Below are 16,056 nucleotides of genomic sequence, written 5' to 3' on the forward strand. Positions count from 1 at the left end.
GGTTTAGACATGTACCTGCCATATAAACTTCCTTTCCTGGTTCAAACCATTCAAATGCTAATAGTTTAGTTGAGATCAGAGGTGGGGTGCGTAGTTGAGGAAACTGTATTCTGTAACAACAGAGTGCTGCTACGAGCGCCGACGAAACCAATTGAACAACTGATGTCACAGCCTGGCTGAGTTTTATGGTCAGAGTAAAAACTAACTCTGCCACTGGTGAGCTGCCTTGGCATACTGAGCTACATAAAAAAAGATTGCGGGAAACAGTGAGGAATTAAACGGAGCAGGGACTTTTACAGCCATAGGCTCCGTGTGTGCCAACCCTATCGCATGCGGTAGATATAAGAGGTGCTCTTTAACATCAACCCAGCAAAGCTAGCACAGTCTTTCCGGATGATTTTGCTCTGTTGCATATATTGACTTCATGTATTTATATATATCGGGAATATGTATTATTGGTGCTGACATACTCGGGGTATGTATTCGTGCATTCTTGGTGGAGATTAAAGTAAAATAGCAGTTTCCTTTACCAATTAAAAATGCTATCAGCAAAAACAACCAAAACTTTTTGTGCCATTGGCAATACGTACAACAGTTAACAAAAGAATGAGAGACAATAGCTTTAAAAAAATCATAAAAAACAATACTTTACCATTGTATTGGCCCACTTAACCAATAGGAGAAAACTGCAACCTTTGATAATTTGTAAATTTTTTAACAGAAAATCTATGACACAACCCAGATTTTTGTCAGGATTTGTGATTCATGTGCGAGAATATGACTGGAGAGACAATAGTAGATGTGTCAAATGAATTACCAAATTGTTGGCTTGATTGGAGATACTACAAAAAAGCCTCAACTTTGAACAAATACATCATTTCAAAAGAGAATCTTTGCGATGACCATTTGAATGGTTAATAACCGGACTTTGTGTTTGGTCCATGTCTTGTTGGGAAGGATTACTGGTATTTTATTACTTATAAATCTAATATTAATAATTCTAAAAAATCCTTGTATATAATGGTACAAGCCGAGTTACAATGGTTGTCTGATGTTGAATTTTACTAGAATTTGTGTCTTACAAAAAGTGGTGGCCGCACAAGCCGAGGATGGATTTTTATGCTTGAATTTGGGTGTCAAGTCTTGAACTTATTTGTCAGAATCTAGATGGCACGATTATAACTCTTGATATGTCGTTGAAACAAGTGTGCAATGCTGTAGTCAAATAGAAGTAGAGATAGCCGACTATTGATTGAACTAAAAATATAATTTTGTGTAAACTATTAATACCTACATTATTGTATAATCTTTTTAATCTTACATGGAGATATGTAATTTTGATGAGTAAATCTGTGATGATTTCTTCAAAAGTTTTCCTAGTGGGATATGTACTGTTTGCTAATATGTCCATATTTAAAATCTTCTCTATTAAATAACTGAAATGGTGAAACCTGTTTTAGACGTATCCTGTAGTCCCCCACCACTTATTGAGAAATCAGATCCTCTGGCCACAGTTATAACAGGGACTAAGTATAGGGATACAGCCAACTATACTTGTCTTCCCGGATTTGAGATTAGAGCTGGAAGAAACACTATCACCTGTCAAAGCAATAGTTCATGGACAAATCCACCAACATGTGATGGTAAGACAATTTCATTTCTTCTATAAAATTAGTAAAGTTTTTCTTCATCGATGTGGTAAAACACGGGGTTTGTTGTAGTTTGTAATACTTGCGATATTTTGTCAATTTGGTGATCTATTAACTAGGACGGCAGTTAGGCACCATCTACATCATACTCTATCTCTGCAATTTATCGTAATGATCACTCTTGTGTAAAAGACAAAACAAGATTCTATATTAATAATCTGTGAATATAGATTCATACTAAAATGATTAATTCAAGCGTTCAGAACATCTACTTACAAATACATGTGTGTTATGTGCTGCAGTACTCTCAGTTGCATCTTATTACGCAAATAGCTTACTTACCAATGGTCAGACATTTTAAGCTGGTCTGTGGTTATTAACTGGTTAAAGTACTGTAAAGGAATTTACCGGCCTTTACCTGGCACGATCTCAACTATTTCATAAAGAAAAAGAATGCGTGTTATTTCGTTCCAGTTTTTATTACAGGAGGATGTCCCACTAACCGAGGAGTGTACGGCTATTTGCTCTGCTCAACTAAGTGAGCACACTCCTTTATATATAATAATACCAGCCGTTCCGCCTAACGGTAAGAACACTGGCTAGCAAGTGAATAAATACGATCGCTAGTGCGTTGGTATGACAACAATATAAGTGACGATAAGTGACAGCATAGCGACTAACACAACGATATAATATAAAGGACAACACATACGATGAATAAGAAATGCAATGTCATAGCCCGGTGTTCACCACACATTCCCTTCCATTTGAAGCATTATCTACTTAGACAACAAGGGTAGAACAACCAGACAGGCAAACGTCCCAAACTGCTTAACATGGGTATCAAGGCAGCTAATCTTTTTTATTAAACAATTGTTTGTCGTCAGTATTCGACGTAACCTCTTTCTGGTACTGCAGGCTGCCTTTTTGAACTGTTTCTTTTCTTCCTGAAGTTATCGCTGCATGGCCTGAATATGGTTGACCAGCTGGAGGCTGTCGTAATATAGTGGTTTGACAGTCTAGACTAAGCTCCTGAGTTGGCTGGTCTGTGGCTAGGTCTTCATATCCTCTCAATGTCTGATAAACCTACTCACCACACCATTCCGGTTTTTTTCTCATACACTAAGTACGACGATTTGGTTCTTCTGCTGCGGTGATCGGATTTTCCACAGCCCGGGAACACATCGCTGCGTGTCCGGAGTCTAGGTCCATAATAATTCATCAAGGCTTTCTTGAAGGAAGGAGTTCATTTCCTCTCTCCCTTCGTTTTGGTAGTGTGCAGCCAGAGGTTTGGGGTTAAAACCCTCGCATAAGTTTTTGTGCAAGTTTCCGTGTAAGTTTTAGTTTTCGGTATTGGCCTGTGGAGTTGCCTTTCCTATCTTATGGAGCTTATCAGCTGGACTCATTTGAGAAAGGAACTCCATTAATTCTTCATCAGTTTGTGGGCAGTTCCTTTGCGAGGGTCGAGCTTTCCTGGCCCCTTTCATATTTAGCCCTCTTCAAAGCTCAAGCGTTGCCCGAGCGTGGCCAGCGCTTCCTGGGCAGGCATGATAAGGTTTTAACCTGGACACAGGTTGAGTCGAGGTTTGGCCTTGCTTTTTCACTACATAGGTGTGGTTGGGTCATGTAGTTATGACTTGGTAAGGGCCCATGAACTTAGCCTGTAGCTTAGCATTTGCCCCTTTTCGCCACCAACTGTTTAACAACCAGACCCAATTGTCCGGTGCGAAGAGTGATGGCTCTTCCTAGTCTGCCTGCCTAGTCTCCATCTACGCTTCCTTGAGAGCATCATTCGATTCTTCCAACCTCTGCTGTCTCTGCAGCACGTAGTCGCTAGCAGATTGCATCTCCATGGGAAATGGTGACATTCTGACTGGTCCAGCAGACACAACTCCCTGCCAAGCATTCATGAAGTTGGCTGTCTCGCCTGTCACTGTGTGGGAGGTGCCCCGGCACAGTCACATGAGCTGGGGCAGGAGCTTATCCTATCCCTCTTGGCCTCGTTCCAACAACATGGCTCTCAGAGAGTTGCCCTGGCCTCAATTGTTCCTCTCCATGATTCCTTGGATGGGATAGTAGAGAGTAGATTGTGTCTTGCTCACCTTCCAGAGCTGGCAGAGCTCCTTCGCCTGTTGGCTTTCAAATTGAGCCCCTCGGTCTGTATGTCTTTGCTCTGGAAGGCCCAGATAGCAGAAAACTATTTCATCAAAGGCAATGACCACCACTGGAGCCGTAGCGTCCGAAATGGCAATGGCTTCCTGCCATCGAATATAGTGGTCGGAGATCACTAAGATCTCCTTATTGCCCTTGGAGTGGTGGAAAGAGGCCTACCAGGTCAATGGCGATCTTCTGCCAGAGTTGGCCAGTGTATAACCGCTGCCAGTATCCTGCATGCTTAGTCCCTCAATGATTGGCGGCCTGGCACACCTCACAGCTTCGTACTAATCTGGGGACAGCGGCTGTCAGTCCGGGACAGTATCATGTAAGCTGGAGGCGGCTACCATCCTCCCCACTATGGATTGGGTCATGGCATGTGTCTGCCAGATAAATAGCTCCCTCATAGCCAGGGGGGCACATGACCTACCACTTGGTTCGACCATGACGGATGAATTTTGTGTTCCAGCATGCATTCCTGCCTAATTTTCAGGGATTCACTCGTGCTATGCAGAACCCTGAGCTCTGGCTTTTCAACTCCAACGGTGCCGAGGGCACTTCTGCGCTGCTCCGAAGTGCTCAGTACACTATGGCTACAGCGCTCTTGCTGTTGCTCTGCAGCCGAGCATACTGGGTGGTTTGCTGAGCCAATGCCTCAGGTCCCAGGGTGATCTTGACCGACCTCGAACCGGCCCGTGCTCCCATGGCGGCAGAGTGCTGGCTCGGTCCTGGCAACCTTTGCGCATCTCTTTTGTGAATTCTGGTGGCAACTAGTAGTGGCTCTGGTCATTACTCGTTCAATGTTGGGGATTTCAGGATTGCCCCGACCGGTCCCGAGTTGACCTTGGCTGTTTCAGTAGAAACAGGGGTCCCACCCATTGACCGGCCGCCTCACATGCTGGCCTGGTGATCCCCGACAGAGCATGGTTTCTCCCGATTACTCTAGCCTCATCCTGGTCTTCTTGATCCGACTCCAGCCGAGTTGGCCCTCATTGCTGTACTCTATCTGAGCACACTGGCAACATACTTAATTCTTTAACATACTTCAACATACCGTAATTCTATGTGGCGTTCCAGCTTGTATTTGAACTCGGCAAGCACCTCTAACCAACGGGCCGCCTGGTGAGAAAGCTCCTCTTTGCGGCAATGCAATCACAAGGAGGCATGGTTCGTGCAAAGCCAAAACGCCTGTCCAAATAAGTATGGGCAAAAGTGTTTTACTGCTTTGACTACTGCCAACCGCTCTTTGCGTGTCACGCAGTAATTTTGCTCTGAGGGGTGAGTGTTTTGATATAGTAAACAATTACTTGTTCCTGGGCGCGGTGCTGCTGTGACAGCACAGCTCCTACGCCACACCCACTGGTATCCGTGTCAAAGATATAGGTATTCCCGAACCCAGATACCCCGGCACAGGTGCTGTAGTGACACTGTGGCGGAGGGTGTCAAACGTTGTCTTCTCCTCGCCCGTCTATCGCCAGGGCTCTTCCTTCCTCACCAGCCAGTTAGAGGAGTTTCGCAATGGTGGCAAACCTCAGGATGTACTGCCGGTAGTACCCAACAGTACCCAAGAACCCTTGCAGTGTCCGTACTCTACCATCTTTCCTTTGGAAGGGTCCGTGGCAACCCTTCTGCTACTCACTATGTGACCCAGGTACCGCACCCGGTGCTGTAGCAGTTTGCATCTTGCTGGTTTGAGCTTGAGGCCAGCTTGTCGTAGCCACTGGAACACTTCCTCTAGCCGCTGGAAAGGGGTCTCAAAATCAGGTGCATTAACAATCTATTCATCAAGGTACAATAGTAACGTTTGCTAGCGGAGACCGTGCAACACTCTCTCCATCAATTGGAAGGTGGCTGAGGCGGAAGTCAATCCGAACGGAAGGCCTCTCCATTTCCACATGAAGACTGATTGTTCCCTGGCATCTTCATGCAGTGGAAACTGCCGGACTCCGCTGACAAGATTGAGGGTACTGAAATATCGGCTTCTAGCCAAGTCATCCAGACTTTCGTCTATTCTAGGAAAGTGATAGGCGTCTTGTTCTGTTACCGCATTGAGCCTTCGGTAGTCCACGCAAAACCGCCATATTTCGTCCTTCTTATTTACTAACACAATTAGTGAGCTTCATGCTTCTCCAGCCGGCTCAATCAACTCTCTGGCCAATAGGTCCTGTACCTGTCTCTTGGCCTCCACTTCCTTTTCAAGCCCTACAAAAATGAGTGGCTGACGAATAGGTCGGGTCCGATCTTGCACGGTATGGAGTGCTCAACGTGCAACGTTTTACACATTTCATCATTTCCAGTGCTAGACACTGACCCATACTTGGTCAGTAGGGTAGCTAGTTTCCTAGCCTGTTCTCTAATTTGGTACGAGGGCCTTGCGGCATGGTACAGCTCCTGGAGATACTTGGGGGTTCCGTGGTTTGGCATCGACTCGGGTGATTGGCACTGCAGGTCCTCCTTTGAGGGGCGGAGCGCCGGCAATGGGAGAAGGAGCTTCCACACTAGTGTAGGTGCCTACGGTTGTTCCTGAACAAATGGTCAGGGGTTAGGGGTTCGGGTTGAGACACTTAACCAACACCTTGCCATCTGCTCCGGGCTCGTTCAGAATTGTAGCTAGAGCTGGGCCTTCAAGGTAACCCTTTATTATCCTGAGTGGACAGAATTTTTTTGTAGTCAACTTACACCTGACCGCAACCTCTTTCCTAGCTAGCACCAGCAAGTCTCTTATTATCTAGACTTTGTTCTGGAGGAGATTCCCCGTTCAGACGGTACAAGCCAATGGCTTACCATCCAATTTCACCACGAGTCGTTCAAACTCCATTGAACATTGGTGGGCCATAAAGAAGAGATATCCAAGAATAGCGTCTTCACTCATCTAGCTGACGATGAAAGCTTCCTTGGTCTTCACCTCGCGTAGCCTTACTTGGAGTCGAGTTATACCGTAAAAGAGTAACCTGGTCCCATCAGCGAACAGGCCATGGGTGTCACTTTCCTCCAATTGTTCTATTATACCCCAGGAGAGTTAGTCAAACACCTGTTTTCCTAGCAGGTCAGTGGTGCATCTGGTACTCAACAAGAAGTGCGATGCACGGCTTTTGATTTTACCCAAGGGAAAGTAAACGGTAGAGTGTGGATGCCCCAACAGACGTGTTTGAGCAAGTTTTCTGTGCTCGAAGGAGCTGCCAGAGGCTGCCCCGTTTGTGCAGGTAGAGAACGTGTCTGGGCGAATCTATTTGGATGGTGGCGGCTGTCTTCTGCAATATAGGGTGCCAAGGTACCTGAGAGAATGGCATAGTGCTTACTTGGGAGGAACTCATGCCTTGCTCTTCTAGGTGTATTGGTTGGAACGTGTTCTGGAAAGCTGTGGGGGTTGGTTAAGGTGGAGTTCTAGATCAGCTAGAATTTCCCGGATAGCTCCATCCGGGTAAGGCCTTGGCTGAATCAACACTTTGTTTTTTTTCTGGCTTCTACAAGGGCCTTATTGCAGCTAGTGGTGAGTGCTACTGCTGCGACCTTTTTCGTTCCCCGACTCATTTTTTGTGGTGGGACACTCCTTTCGAAGATGTCCCATGCCTCCACATCCCCAACAAATGACAAGCCTAGTTTCCGAAGGTTCTGTTGGCTTGTTTTGCATCTGCTTGACTTGTTTTGCTGGCTGCTTTACTGTGGATAACAGTACATTCAAGGTGTCCTGTTTGACGCTGCGTCCTGCACCATTTCCTGTATTGACCTCCGAGTTTTCGACAGTTCGAATAGCTCTGCTCAGAGTCGATTTTCCAGATTTTACCTGGATAAATCTTTCTCTAGCTCATACTAAATACGTGAGAGTCTCCGTGGGTACCACTAGGAGGTGCCGCTGTAGGCCGGGATGATTAAAGGAGTTTCAGAAGTACTTTTTTGCAATGTTACTTCTGAAGGGTTCGAGCAGTTCAGTGTAGGCTATTTAGACTATCAGTTCAATTTCTGTTGCATGTTCCTGCAGAAAGGTTTTGGTTTGTTTTTTTTTCAAACTGCTCAGCTATGCTCTGGCTTGTCGGAAAGATAGTCCAAATTGGGCTAAAATGGCTTCAAAAATGGCTGCCACCCTGACTGCCCTTTTTGCAGGACTCTGCCTCTCCTTTCAAAGCGTCTCTGAGTTTCAGTGTGCTGGCCTCCTTGGCCTATCTATTTGCAGCTGCTGATTTCTCTAAATCTGGTAATGAAATATTTTTGGTCTCCAACGCCATTATACGAGGGCTTTTTGAACTGGGAGGCCAATTTTGGGTTCCGACTTAATTTGACAAGTTGCCCATTGGTGTCAGCTCGTTGGTCCGTATCCCAGTCTACACTCTTTACCCTCTTTTGATACATGACTTGAGCTTCTCTCCGCGTGTGAGAAACAGTTATAGACGATTGTGGTCTGACTTGGAGTGCTTATGCCTTTTTTGGCAGTATAGAGCGCTTTACAGAGTGGGGGGTTGTTGGCGTAGTGCCAGTAATCAACCCTTCTCTGGAGTGCTGGATACCTTGGTTATTCTAAAACACCAGGTTTCTCTACGAATGTGGAGGATAGCCGTACAGCTATCTTGGCCAGATTCGGAGCTCGCGGTGTTTGCCATACTACTCCGGTTTTCCTCTACTGAGGCTACTTTTGCAAGCAGGGCAGGAGGACTGATAGAGTTTGATTTCTAAATTTTCTAGATGGTGCCTGCTAGATCCGGTGCAATTCCACTGTTGCTACCAGTGTAAAGGAATTTGCTTCACTTAACACAATCTAGACTATTTCATAAAGAAAGAGGATGAGCGTGAATTAGTTCCAGCTTTTATTACGGAAAGAAGTTCCACTAGATGAGAAGCGTAGGGCTATCTGCTCTGCTCAACTAAGTGAGCGCGCTCCTTTATACAAAATAATATAAGACGTTCCAGCTAACGGCTAACGGTAAGAACACCGGCTAGCAAGGTGAATAAATAGGATTGCTAGTGCGTTGGTATGACAACAGTATAAGTGATAATAAGTGATAGTGTGTAAGTTTAAAATGATAAGAGATAACGAGTCAAACAATGATATAATAAAAATGACAACACATATAATAAAATAAGCCAACAATATGAGTGACGATAGGTGATAGCATAGCGAGTAAAACAATGATATAATAACAAGAACAACACATGCAATAAATAAAAAATACAATGTCGTGGCCCGGCGTCCACCACAGTACCAACCATTTTCTTAGTTTTTAGAGTGAATAATTGATTAAAGGCGTACATTTTCTATTTACCTTTAATCTACATGCAAATTTGACCCTTCATCTTCGACCTGATTTTTCTGACTTGTCAATTAGGACTCCCTATTTATAGTACCATTTGGTTCTTTGTACACATATATATAAACTTAATTAGTTTTCTCAGTAGTACTATTCTTGCTTTTTATCTTGTATTTTAATTTTTCTAAGGTTTTAATGCCAAAATTAAATAGTTGGTTTTTATCAGTTATATTTTATATATGGTGGCTGCTTTTTTACTTTCTACTGACGCACCCTGTGGGTTGGCTAAAACAGGCCCGCTTTTTAACATTACTTTATAGAAAGAAAATTTTTTTTTATATAACAATGGAAGAAGATAAGCTATCTAATGGTACAAAGGATATTAAAATCAAACAATTGGGCGCCAAGTTACAGACGTTTAAAGATTGCCCATTGTGACTCTATATACGAGTAACTCATGGGTAGCCACGTTGTTTACTTGTTACTAACCAAAAGCGCCACCTATATTTTCTGTTTGAGTATTAGCTGTATCATGTTTTGAGCATTTTTTCTGATTGACTTTTTGCAGAAATACTGGGTTCTGATTAGTCAATACTGCATCTGCTTTTTGTTTTTTCATTGGCAATCGTTTGATGATGCAGTCCAGCCAATCAGAGTAAATTGAGATGTATACAAGCTGCTGCTCTGATATAATATAATCCGAATATGTGTGAAGCTCTTACAATTCTCAACTCTCTCTCTCTCTGCGTAATAGTTTAGACTAAATCGGCTTTGCACTGCTCCATGTACATGGTTTAGAGTTGGACCAAACATAAACTCTAAATTGTTTATAGGGCTAGGTTAGTAAAAGTACTAGCAAAGATCTAGGCTGTACTCTTGCAATAGGAGTAACCCGATGAGCAGTAAACAGATTGTCTCCCTCATCATCAAGCTAGTTTTATTGAGCCGTGGGCGAGCCCGCCCCACTCAATGATTGCCAAACCGTGGCTGGAGAGGCACATTTGCTATAGAACTTAGCGCTAGACAATGGTTAGAATAGCCTATCTGGTAAAAAGTATTGTGGGCAGAATCTAGTCCTCGGCTAGTAGGCAAAACTCCGACAAGACTGGATTAAGTTTACCAAGAGACTGCGGTTAAGTGAACAAGATACAAAGTTACCTATTTAGCTTTAGACCAAGACTATGCTCAAATTTCTACAGACGTATTCTACTTGTTGCTATTGAGCCTGTAATTCATAACATTATGGCCTACTATAGTTTTCTACCAATAGTCTGCTACCTAAAATCTGCTGCTCATAACTGGCTGCCTGTAACCTGTTACCTTTGACTAACTACATTTTACTAAATGCTTATAACCTACTACCTATGACCTAATAGTTTTGGTGTGCTATTTATTACATTCAACTTATACTCATACCTATGATGCACTATATATCCACATACACAACAACATGTCTGCCCACATGCATGCACACACCTTTGCATTCACACACACACGCACGCACGCACGCACGCACACACATACATTTTTGACCATCAATTCAAAATGATATTTTTAGTGATAACCAAGTTGATTATAAGTGTTTGTTTTGGTTTAAGCCGTCGACTGTGGGAAGCTACCAAAAGTGAAAAATGGACGGCGACTTAACCACTATGGTGACACAACACTTGGGTCGATCGTTACCTATACATGCATTGGTGCGGAGTACCAAATGCTTGGCTCTGATCTAGTACGATGTACTGAGGATGGATCATGGTCAGCCCTGCCACTTTGCTACAGTAAGACTTGACTTTATGTTCTGTTTACAATAATATTTTACTTTGATATGTTTTATTGAATTAACATACTGAAAAATCTGGAATACATGTTCACCTGGCGCATAAGTTGAGGTCTAAAGTAGGGTTTAAAATTCTGGTTTTGACATGTACTTGCTATATGAGCTGGCTTCCTTTGTTTGCTCAAATCATCTGAATGGTGATAGTTCAGTCGACATCAGATGCAGCCATGCAAAGTTGAAGAAATTATATTCTGCAGCAACAGATCGCGATGACCGGGGCCGGCAAAACCAATTTAGCCACTAATGCTACAGCTTGGCTAAATAATATTATCACACTAGGAAACTCTACCACTGGTGAGCTTGCTCGACACACTGAGCTACACCAATAAAAGATTTCTAGGAAACAATAAGTAAAAAGACGGTGTCGATGCTCCTACTGCATTTTATAAGCTCTTAATGCATGCAAAGCCTATTGCTTGCAGTTGTAGGAACCTATCACAAAAAATTGCCCATGCTTTTCTGTGCCATCGGCAATATGTACAGCAGTTGATAAAATAACGAGAGACAAAAATTTAATAAGAACAACAAGTCATTAAGAACAGCGCTTCGCTTTTGTACTGGCCCACTTAAGCAATTGCGCGAAACTGCAACCTTTGGTAATATCTACATTTTCAATCGAAAATTCATGCCACAACACAGATTTCTGCCAGAATTAGTGATTGCTTTCCAAGAAAATGACCGGATAGAAAATAGTAGATGCGTTGAGTGGATTACTGAAGTGTTAGCTTGTTGGAACATAGGCTACTACAAAAAGCATCATCTTAGAAAAAATATGTTATTCCAGAAGAGAATCTTGGCAATGACAATTTGAATGTTTAAGAATGGAACGTTGTGTTTGGTTCATTTCTTGTGGTGTGGGACTGCTGGTATTTTACTGTAACATAAATAAATCCCTATATCATATTATGTAATTTTGATTTCCAATGGTTGTTGGAAGTTAAATTTTACTAAAATTTTTGTCATTAAAAATGCGATCGCCGTAAAAACTGAGTGTGCATTAAATTATTCAATTACCTTAGAAGTTAGAAGCAAAAGGTCAGGCCAAAAGTGAATGTTCAGTTGAGCAAAACGCGATGCGAAAACAGCCAAGCCATAAGATACAAAAAAGTAAATTAACTGCAAATGGATGCCAAATTTAAATAAATTGTTACATGGTGTCACAAAAGTGTAGAAAACTGAACGTGAACTCCATAGAGTATTGTACATAGTAGTGTTACATTTCATTGCAGATCATAACTACTTGATAGAGACATTTTAATTGATGGGCATAGGTTGTGAATTGGAACAATTTAAAATCTACTTTTCTCTTGTAATATCATGTTTTTATGAACAAAGATTTGGAGGATGGAAAAGTATTAATAATATTTTAGTACTTATTTTAAAAAGTTGGTTTGAGATACGAGATAATTCACATAATATCTTAGTCCCAAAATGTATTTAGCTTTTATGTCGAGCTATGACTGTAGTCAACATAGGTGAAAGATTGCAATGAGATTTATGTGTTTGCATTATAATTATTATAAAATACATCAAAATCTATTTTAGCATCAACCTACAGTTGTGGTCAATCAGTAACAGGCTTATCTGGAACTTTGACATCCCCAAACTATCCTGCTGACTACAGAAACAATGAAAACTGTCAGACAGAAATTGCTATGCCTGGGGCCATCAGTATCACACTTACAGTAGATGATATTTATTTGGAGTCCTGCTGTGACTATTTACGTGTAAGACTTTCAGTATTCTACTTGAATACAACTTTTTAGTTTTTGTATAATTTAAAATGTGTGTAAATTATTCATTAAGTATAAAATTTTGATGAAAATATATTTCTGGCACAAGTTATTTACAGCTTTAAATCTCTTTTGACTAAAGGTTTCTTGCTGGAGATTCTTACTTTGCTATCTCCCATGAAACTCTTTACTATGAGAAGAGCTTTTTCTGATAGTTTGTTTGTCTGTTTGTTCAAACTCAAGCTTATGGCGGTAGAAAAATTGCATTGTATAGAGTTTGAATTCGGGTGTTTCGTTTTGGACTTACCCACTGCAACACTCAGTCACATTGCCACTCCCTGGTATAGTTACGCCCGTACTCATGACTCACCATCATTTTTTACTGTGCGCATGTTTGCCAACCTCTTTATTGTATGCTATATTATTAAAGTTTTGTGAAATGTGATAAGTTTACGCAAAAGGTTTAAACTACACCAAATATATTGTAAATCACTTTCACTAAAAATTGACTACCAATTTTAAGAAGGTTATATTATAGGCTTTATCTAAAAAGAAACGGAAATTTTATGTAAAATAATTGCTATATCAGATAAATATGAAACCCGTTGATGCTTAAATAATTTACAAAATATGGGCAGAAACTAACAAACTCTGGCATTTTGTTCTCAATTAATACATTGAACGTGTGCAGTGAATTGCTACAGTAGTTTGTACTACGTAGTTGTTATTAGTCCTCAGGTTTTACATTTATTCAGGAAAACAATAAAGTGATTATAAGGAAGCTAACACTGCTTTAGTTTTAACAGGAACTAGTTCTAATAGTTCTATTTAGTTTCAGAATTTAGTTCTATTTATAACTAAAGTATTTTTACTGATTTAAAATTGATCAGAAACTTTAAAAAAGTCTCTACTTTAGATTCAGATTCCTTAACATTATAGGAGATGCTTTTTTAGATTTGCTTGTTTGCCAAAAAGGTATATTTAACAATTTATAATAAATTATATGTAACAGATGGAGCCAGTTGAAGGTAAAGGTCAACATTTTTTTAGGTTTACACAAAAAATGACACACTTTTACAACATTTTACAACACAAGAAACTATAGAGGTACCAGGAGACTTTGTAAAGGTTACCTTCACTACAGACGGCTCAAGAGTATGGAAAGGTTTCAGCATGCGCTGACAAGGTGAGGCATTGTACCTCAGAGTGAGTTTTTCTATTGTAGCGATTTTGTAATAGTTTTATGTACTAGAAATTCCACTGTCATACAGCCCACGACCAAAGTGATATTGGAAAATAGAAAGGGTACTGATGGTTTGAGAAATGCAATATTAACAGTCAGGTAGAATAACTGCAATAGTAGCTGTAATTTACTGGGTGTGGGTGTTATTATATACAACAAATAGCAATAATGAAAGGAAAATATTATATGTTTATATCTCTCCTCCTGCAAAAAGAAAAATGCAATATTGGCCAATATTAGAAGTAAAATTCACTGATATTATTAGAATAACCAATATTATTAATATAGTAATAGTATAAAACCAATGCACAATTTTGTTTACATTTCAAAACTTCATAGCTATCAATATCACGAAGCTGTGATATTTATATAGATTTTTAGAAAATCTGTATTACGTAGTCATTGTTCTGTAGTCATCCAAACTTATAATTAATTATTGTAAAATCTCATAAGAAAATGAAAAAATTGAAATTGGAAAAAATGAAACGATTTCTGTAACCCTATGTTAATTGCCGAATCATTCGGCAATTCGACAATGCTATAGACTGGTGTAACGTGCACGTTACTTTTTCGCGAAATGCGCACAACTTGATCGTTCTATTATCTTTCGACCGCTGTTTCAATTTACGGTCTTAACTTTTGTTAAACCAAGCTTTTCAAGCATTTTGTGACGATTTTCTGTCCTAATAAATCTGTCTATTTGTGTATAATCCGATCAGATGGGTAAGTTTTTAGAGAATTTTGACAATTTACCAAGACTTATTGACATATTTAAATAGGCCTATATGTGTTTTGTATCGTTATTATACTTTAACTGATCTACAAAACGATGGTTAAATTTGTTGATGAAATTTTCAAACAAGGGTTCGTCTCATTGTTGATGAAAATTTTTCGTAAGTTGTGTGCACATGCATTTATCATAAAAACTCCCTAACTTCGCATCAGCTCGCTTGGTCGTAGGAATACATTTTGCTTGACGCTTTAAATTTTAGACCAGCTAGGAAGCAGATTTGCTTGAGTTTCTGTGCATATGGATAATTTGAAATGTTATGTTTGTAATCAATATCACTGGGTTACCTTATTAATTACTCACACAAGATTGTAGGTAGTGCTCAAGTATTATTATATAATGCAGGAGGGATCTTCCGCTTTAAGTTGCTAACGATATTAGCTCATTAACAAAGATTTATTTTGATCAGGAAAGGTTACAGTCTCACAAACATAGTCTATAAAACACTATAGTCTATAAAACATAAAAATAGAAGGGTAAGTGTCTGATACTAAAAATATAGTCCCCCTCTGGTTCTCTCGGAACTCGACTCTTTGGCTTGTTTCATTGATACATTGGTCTACCTGTCCACAATGATGAAACTGTTTTCAAAAAGGATAGAATACGAGTAAATATTTTTCCTTCTTTAACTGAATAAGCATAAGCTTCAGGGTCCAGAAATAAAACTATATGTCTCAGGTCTTCAATTGTAAATCTTGTAATTTTAAGGGGTTTCTAAGTACTTCCTATGATTTATATCAGCACAGCTTCTATCGTATGGCATATCTGATACTAATTGATTGTCAGGCGATATCAAATGCAGATCTCATACCTTGATCAAGCAGCATGACAAAAGTTTTTGTTGTCTGAGTGCTGCTGTTGATAGAAAGTTTAGTTAGGCGTATATCTTAAATTGTTTTCTTTGGGAGTCTATTCATTGTTTTGTTCTGTAATTAAATTGTAAGCTTTGATGATTGTCTAACATTTTCTCAGGCAAATTATTCAATGGTGCTACCCTAACATTGGTGTTTTAAGATTTGGGAGTTGACTTGTAATGATGATTCTCCCTTCTCCAGATTTTAGGGTACTGTAAGTGCGATCACTTAAGGGATGCAATGAAGTATAACTTGTACAGGTGTCATCTGATTATTTTTTATATTTAAGTATTGATGGCTAGTATCTGATATAACGGTGTCATTTTAAGTCAAGTTTTGGTTTAACCCATTCACTGAGATATGCACATGTATTTGAAGTCTTTGGTCGACTGCTGTATGCACATTTTTGCAATCTTTCCAGCGATTGCATAAAAATTTAATTTTATTATTCATTTCAACATAACCAACAATCTTAAGACTTTTATGGTATTGATACTGCTGTTCAAAATTTCTTTATAAAATTTAGTTTAATTTCATGAAACAATTTTAAAATTTT

At 40.2% G+C, this 16,056-nt stretch overlaps 1 protein-coding gene across 1 annotated transcript; it reads right to left on the reverse strand.

Annotated features, from left to right (window-relative positions):
• Nucleotides 1-5,056: 5,056 nt before the first annotated feature.
• LOC137388342 (uncharacterized) lies at nt 5,057-6,118 on the reverse strand. Its single transcript, XM_068074829.1, has 4 exons — nt 6,115-6,118; nt 5,974-6,005; nt 5,368-5,544; nt 5,057-5,230 (listed from the first exon to the last, which is right to left on the reverse strand). Exons 1-4 carry the CDS (start codon nt 6,116-6,118, stop codon nt 5,057-5,059), a joined length of 387 nt encoding a protein of 128 aa, XP_067930930.1.
• Between the last annotated feature and the right edge of the window lie 9,938 nt (nt 6,119-16,056).

This window comes from Watersipora subatra, chromosome 2 (assembly GCF_963576615.1).
Source record: "Watersipora subatra chromosome 2, tzWatSuba1.1, whole genome shotgun sequence".
NCBI lineage: Eukaryota > Metazoa > Bryozoa > Gymnolaemata > Cheilostomatida > Watersiporidae > Watersipora > Watersipora subatra.